General features: G+C 30.5%; 1 protein-coding gene across 1 annotated transcript in view; it reads left to right on the plus strand.

The window, feature by feature from the left end:
• Bx42 (Puff-specific protein Bx42) overlaps positions 1–7,485 on the plus strand; it is a 49,229-nt gene extending 41,744 nt beyond the window's left edge. The window contains exons 11-12 of the mRNA XM_075356214.1: positions 1,222–1,500; positions 7,285–7,485. Coding sequence (XP_075212329.1) covers positions 1,222–1,500; positions 7,285–7,480 — 475 coding nt within the window. The 3' untranslated portion in view covers positions 7,481–7,485. The remainder of the gene's footprint in view (positions 1–1,221; positions 1,501–7,284) is intronic.
• The last annotated feature ends 388 nt before the right edge of the window (positions 7,486–7,873 follow it).

The raw sequence follows: 7,873 nt of genomic DNA on the forward strand, positions 1-7,873 counted from the left end.
GTTATGTTGTTTATAACACCATTCACTGATTTGTTGATAAACCCAATCCGTTAAATGCGAAATCAGCAAAACTGTGGTTTCTCGAACAACGTTGTGTCTGCGACCTTGACCAAAACTGAACAACCACAAAAAGGAATTCTGCCTTTTCTTAAGTAATCAATCTTTTCATAAATCTTACTTGTATTGCTGCTTCATTCTATGAATAATTTCTGCTAGTTTCACCACTTCAGAAATGAGAATACATATCACTATTTGTATGTTTTTCTTGATGAAATTGGACAGAGAAGCATTCAATACATCCAGTGAAAGATAATATGAGGTTATAATTTACAGCAGAACACTCAGTATTGTGAGACATGTGATTGAGAGAGAAATAGAAATTTCCCTTTGCTTTTTGAATTTCTTGTATAATCTTAATTTATAAAAAAATTCTAATAAATAAATATTAACTACTAAAAATTAGTTTTAATTGTTTTATTGTAAAAATTATTTAGGTTGTAGTAATGTTGAAAGTTTATTCATATTCTAATCATAAAGTGTTAATGCTGGTGTTAAAAATATATTGTTAAATAAAAAAATATTCTAAAATAATCTTTTGATGTAGCTAAATTAATATATATTGGTAAAATTTTAGAATTTGAAAATGAGATAAAGACTTCATGGAAAATTAGTAAAAGAAGAAACAAGCATTCCAGCTAATGTTATAAAGTCAGGATTTTCTCCAAACAATTGTCTTAATGAAAGAATTTTAAATTCATCTAACATATATTTAAGAAAATACACAATACATTAATGTAACCCCATAAATATAAAATGCCTCCTTTTCTAAACATCTTTCTTAATCATGTTATTTTTTTTTATCATTTGATTAGTTGACCATTTAGAAGTTACGTATCACGGAAGAATTAAGCCCTTTTAAAGCTGTTATTTGATATGAGATCCCAGCTATTGCTTTCTTTTAATTTGTATGTTTTTTATATAAATTTTAAAATGTTTTAAATATGGTAACTTTTGCTACTTATGTTGTTTTTTCTTTTATAGGAATCTTTAGCATCACATGTTTTTAGTAGCTTTAACATCAGTGACCAGTATTATCATAATTAATAGTGGTCATGATTTTTTCTATTTGATTTTTGTAATTTATGAACTGTAAAATGTAGTAGTACAAGTAATTATAAAAAATTCTGTATATTTATATTCTATATATCATACCTTTTCTAGGTCTAAGCTGCAACGTGATCGTGAACGTGATATCAGTGAACAGATAGCTCTTGGTCTTCCTGCTAAGACAAACACTGCTGGCGAAGCTCAGTTTGATCAGCGGCTGTTTAATACATCAAAAGGAATGGATTCAGGTTACGGTGATGATGAATCATATAATGTTTATGATAAACCATGGCGTGACTCCTCCTCTTTAGGCCAGCATCTTTATAGACCCAGTCGTAATGTTGACAAAGATGTTTATGGTGATGATTTGGAAAAGTTAATTAAAACCAACAGGTCTGTTTCAATAATATAATAGTGTATAAAGTTAAACAGTTAAATATAGTTTAAACTAAAATTATTGCTTATTTAAGCTTTGTTAAATTTTTATGCCGTATTTTAATAATGTTAAAACATTGCTAGTTAAAACAATTTTCCATTGCTATTTTGGATTGTTCAAATTCATTTTTTTTCTTAGGTAACCATATTTCTCATTAAAACATATTCAGTTTATAGCATTGTATAAATATTTAAATTGTTTAGTTTTAGATACTTCATGGTATATTTTTTTTAAATGTAGATTATCTTTACAAATCAGATATAAAATTAGTGTTAATATATTGTATTTTTTGCTTACAAGGCCAAAGATGGGTAATAAAGTATGGGTTACTTTTCTGTGATGCAACTTTATTGGAGAGAAATCTTTTATGCAAACAGAAGTTTTTTAATTCATTTTTTCTTAATTTCTCATGAAATTGTATTATTTACTGAATAAGACAAAAAATAATCACACATCTGCACTAAATAGTTATATTGAAACCATATAAAAACTATCAAAAAAAAAATTATTTTTTATTAAAAAAAAATTGAATGAAAATTGCAGTGGACTTACACATGGAAGAAATATAAACATTCCTGAGCTAAAAAGAATTAAACTGGATTTTAAATATACAGTATATAGATAAAATGCATACTGTTTATGATAAATCCTGAAATTAAAATCTGTAAAGAAAAGGGGGAAGTAATGATTATGTTTTATGTTGCTTCAAAATCCTGGGTTACATGAGTTATGTTTTATCCAGGAAATCTTTCACATTAAAGGAACAAAAACAGTAATCAACAAACAGCACTTAACAAATTTTATATAACTACTGGCTTCTTTTACCAATTAAAGGTTCTGAAGAAAACTGTATATGGATAACCGAAAATTTTATTTAACACTAGTTATGTGGCAGCAATAAGCCTCTTCTTGAAATCATTTGTAATGGTAAATCTGAGACAGTAACAAAAAATAATAAAGACAAATATATTAATTATATGATAGTAATAGTAAAAATGTGCCAGACAAGTTATATTTTTTGTTACTACATAAAGCTGTGGAACTAAACATTAGGCTATAGTAAAGTGTACATGTTACTTTTAATATCCACTAAACAATACATTAAGAAATTGGGCTTTACAAAGTTGAACATAATTTTTGTGTATATACAGGTTATCTTGAAGTTCTCCTGGGACTTTCATAACCTATTCTACTCATGAATGTAATGGAAAAAGTTCATATAAACATATACCCCTAAAAGGCTTTGTTTGTGAGTTACGGCTAGTGAAAGATTTCGCTCAGATTTCAGCTACCCTAGTGAAATGAAGTTGTGCTAAAATTTTTAGGAGTTAATAAGGAGCAGAATTAGTGATTTTTTAGGGTTTTTGATCTGAAAATCAAAGAAAATAAGTCCTAGAACTATATCTGCAGTAGTTTTTGAGAAATCTACGGTGAAAACCAATAAATTAGCCAAAAAAAGTGTTTCTTATGGTTAACATACAATAACTTTGTTAAATGTTTAATAAACATATTAAACTTACGGCTAGTGAAAGATTTCGCTCAGATTTCAGCTACCCTAGTGAAATGAAGTTGTGCTAAAATTTTTAGGAGTTAATAAGGAGCAGAATTAGTGATTTTTTAGGGTTTTTGATCTGAAAATCAAATAAAATAAGTCCTAGAACTATATCTGCAGTAGTTTTTGAGAAATCTACGGTGAAAACCAATAAATTAGCCAAAAAAAGTGTTTCTTATGGTTAACATACAATAACTTTGTTAAATGTTTAATAAACATATTAAACTTATAATAGACAAATAATAAAGTTTTGTCTAATAGACAAAACTTTTAGAGAATTTCATAATGAACAAAATTGTGTAAGATAAGTTTAATAAAACAAAAAAACTTTAAAAAAAGAATAATTCAAATTTTTTTAGAAACATTTCACTAGATTAAAGTGCATTATACATACCAGTTTATAATAAATGATGAAAAATGAGCTTGCCATTTTCAACATTTCTTTGGCACGCTTCTATACTGCTTTTGTTGCTCATTTTAGTTCTTCAGAGCTCTCCTTAAGTTGCTCAGCCGCATCCATAATGCAGACAATTAATCTCTCATGAAAATATATTGTAGCGTGTTTGTGGCTTGATCAGGATATTGAGAGATTGACAATTGAAAATGTGTATATAATTACAATTTATTGTTTAGAAACATAAGTAAAACAAGACAAATCAATAATAATGACAATAGTAATAATAATAGTAAATGACAATTGCAAAACAAATGAATAAAAAAAAGTATAGTAGTCATAACCACAATAACGATCAGAATAATAAAAACATCTCACAATAATATTTAGAATAATGGCAACAGTGAACAATAATATTTAGAATAATGGCAACAGTGAACAATAATAATATTAAATGTCAATAACAAACAATCATAAATGTCAATAATAATAATAAACATAGATTACATAAAAACAGAATTTAAAGTATTTGTCAGGATTTATTCAGAAGTAGATAAATAGAATGGAAAAGCAGAATTCAGTCCCATTGATAAAAGACAGTATAGCATGACCGCTAGTCTTAACACTTTTAACCACTAGTCTTGTATTAACAGTAATAGATAACACAAGTATAAAGTTCTTTCACCACAAATACCTTTGCTGTTCACAAATAAAACTACCCTAGCAGTTTATGAATGAAATTTAGTTTATTTCCTCTTTCACTTAAAGTCTTAGTAACTCATTGAACCATTACTTGTAAATTTACCTTAGTTGTCAAACCTGCACTCGAAATTTGCTTCTTCACTGACCTCGCAGAATACTGTCACTGACTGATGTCTCATGGACTGATACGCAGAACTCACACTTGCAGAGTCTCCTTGTGGAACTGATTTCACACAGCTCTCATCTTGCAAACCGACGTCACAATATCTTGCCTAGACTGATTCACCCAACTCACATCTGCAGACCCTCCTTGTGGAACTAATTTCAGCTGGTCTTCCTCCTATCTTCTTTACCTGCTGGACCAGACCCCAGTTGAGCCTGAGAACGATCGACCAAGCCCTGTCATTCCCATGCATTCCTAGCCTGGGTCCGGTAACTCTTCTCATGGAGCATTTGTTTAGGTGTGTCTCAGTGGGCGGTATTACAAAAGATGATTGTTAAAGGGATCTGTTACCTTTACTAAAAGGGTTTCTTATAGCCCCTTTCTGAATTCCTCCCATTATTATATTTTCTACTACTTTCTTCTTAATTGGTAGAAATTTATTACTCAGGTCCGTTATACCGGTCTTGTTACAATATTACATATTGTTACAATATGTCTTGTTACCGCAGACACATAGATTTAAAGGTGTTACATCAGGCGATCCTGATGGCCAGGAGAGTGGACCTCCATGACTGACCCATTTCTCAGGGAAATAATGATTGAAGTGAATGGAAACTGTACGAGAAGTGAGAATGTACGCCATCATGCTGGAAGTATACTTTGCATCTTGGAGCTTGAGGAACATATTTAAATAACCAGGTAATTTGAACAGTCCAAACAGCTGATTGTGATGAAGGCCGCACCATACATTGACACTAAATCAGTGTTGAAAAATGCCTGTCACTGTTTCATGAGGATTTATTTCTGCCCATTTGTATTCCACCAGTCTCAGAACTCCAAGTAAAGTGGATCGTCTCTTGAGTATAGATGTGGCTTTTTATGATAAGGATAAAACTTGTTTTATTTAAGTGTCCTCCAAATCTTCAAATGCAAAACTCTGATCCACTTAGAAAGACACCATGTACTGACTGACACCTGGACTGCGCTGAACTGTATCGATAATAATTTCATCAATAACAGTGCCATGTTGGACAGATCATTCATAGCTGGTACAAATACTACGTAGAAAACTTGTTTCTCAAAGATTGCAAAAAGTTGTGCTAATTGTTTTGGGATCTGGGAACCCTGTAATTTAAAAAATGTATTTCTTTTCCTACTGCAGCAGCTGTAGTATTACTATTACACACACCCAACATGAATGCCATATCTGTGTATTCCTCTGTTGTAAATAAGTACAGCGTTAGTTAAGTGGCAAACCAATCACATCATTTCTCTGGAGAATCACCTTGTGGGATCTCCTTCAACTGCTCGGTGCAAGCTCTTTGGATGGCTGGAATGTAATCAAAAAAGCAGGCTTTCATCTTCAACTTGAGTTTCAGGTACAAAAAATTGTCTGCTGGAGCAAGGTCGGGGAATAGGTGGGTGGAATAAGACGTTGATTTGATTTGCGACATACATGTTAAAACTGCTGCCATGTGTGCCAAGGCATTATCGTGCAAAAGAGTCAGACCACCCGGATCATGGTACTTGGGCCGAATTCGACGAATGCGACGCATCAGGCGTTTCATTACTTCCAAATAAAATTTAGAATTCAGTTTGACCAGTTGCGTGCGTACTTTTGCAACATTTTCGTTGTGAACATCTGTTGAACAGATGTTTCATCATCCAACGACTCTACCGTATTTAAACCGCTTCCACCATGTGTATGTTGTAGTATGAAATATGGCCCATTACCGAATGCTTGCTGTATCATAAAATAAGTTCAACGAAAGATTTTGAAGTCGAACAAAATTTTATCGCGCTTCTCTATTCCATGTCACAAGCTCACACAGTGTACGTGGCCAAACATAACTCGAGACTGGAGTGACGAAGCGTGAATCAAATTTTGTACACACAGTTATCAGACATTATAGTACATAGTTCCTTGGTTGTCCGAGAGAGAGTTGTCCTACTTGTATCGACTACAGAAATTTAGTTCAGGAACTTTTCAGACATACTGTGTATTTGTATCATTAATAAAAAAAATTATTTTCTAAGTAATTTTTATTTATTTATTTTTATTTTGCAATTGTTGTGTACTAAATTTTTTAACAGTAAATTTTGTTTTTACAAATATGACATACCATCATATAAGAATTTGGTTTTTGTTTGCATTAAGTAAGTAGTTTTCTGATAAATGTAGTGTTGTACTGTTTCTAAATAAAATTTGAATTTTTCTAAACTTTCTTTGTTTTATTCAATTTATCTTACAATATTTTGTTCAGAATTAAATTCTCTAAAAGTTTTATGTGTTTATTACTCGTTTAACAAAGTTACTGTTCATCAAACACAAAAAAACACAGTTTTTTACTGCAGATATCTCAAAAACTACTGGATGTATGGTTCTGGGTTCTATTTTATTTAATTTTTCAGGTCAAAAGCCATTAGAAACCACCAATTCTGCCACTTAATTAACATCCGAAAAATTTCACTACAACCTCACTTCACCAGGGTTGCTGAAATCTGAGTGAAATCTTTCACTAACCATAGCTTGCAGACATAGCATTTTAGGACATATGTTATGTTATTTTTTTGTATTATTTTCACTAGTAGAGTAGGTTATGAAAGTACTGGGGAACATGATGAAACACCACCTACATAATTATAATTTATAATACATGATATATGTAGTAGCTTTCACTTCTCGGAGATGAAAATAAAACAAATATTTTATCTGACTATATTTACTTAATTATCGGTCAAAAAACTAAACATCTTTCGTGATTATCATGATTAGTGCTTTTTAGTTTGGATTTAAATTTGTTACTGGAATCATGTTACTGATAGAAATTTAAATTATTTCTACAATGGATTCTGATTTTAAATGTCTTAATGTATTGGGAATGCTATTTAAATTGTTACCTAATAATTTTATTTTATTGTCTTACTAGATTTGTACCTGATAGAGAATTTAGTGGTACTGATCGTACAGCAGCCACTTCTGGCCGTTCTGGCCCAGTACAGTTTGAAAAGGAAGAAGAGGATCCTTTTGGTTTAGATCAGTTCTTGACGCAAGCCAAACGTGCTTCTAAACGGCCAAAAGATGATAGAGATCGTAAAGATGACAAACGTAGAAAGAAGGATTAAAATTTGTAAGTCGATTTTACATTATATATTTTTTAATTGTAAATAATTTTAAATGCTTAATTAAGTTATTTATGTTTTTCATGAGATCTACTTGCTCTAAATTAATTAGTGAGTTTTTCATTACTCTACTATTAATCAAAAATAATAGGCGAGTATTATTTTTAGGTTCTCTTTTATGAGAATATAAATAATAACTTACAAAATAAATAGATTGATAACCACACTAAAAGAATCTCTTACTAGTAATTTACATAATTATATCATTTAATATTATATGAAATATAAATTGGCAAAACACAGTAATTAATTAGATAAGTTAGACTTGCCATATTCATTTCCAGTAATCAGTTTTCACAGTATGCCACATTTCCATTTTTTATTGAATTATATACC

The sequence above is a fragment of the Lycorma delicatula genome, chromosome 2, assembly GCF_047948215.1.
Source record: "Lycorma delicatula isolate Av1 chromosome 2, ASM4794821v1, whole genome shotgun sequence".
In the NCBI taxonomy this organism is placed as follows: Eukaryota; Metazoa; Arthropoda; class Insecta; order Hemiptera; family Fulgoridae; genus Lycorma; species Lycorma delicatula.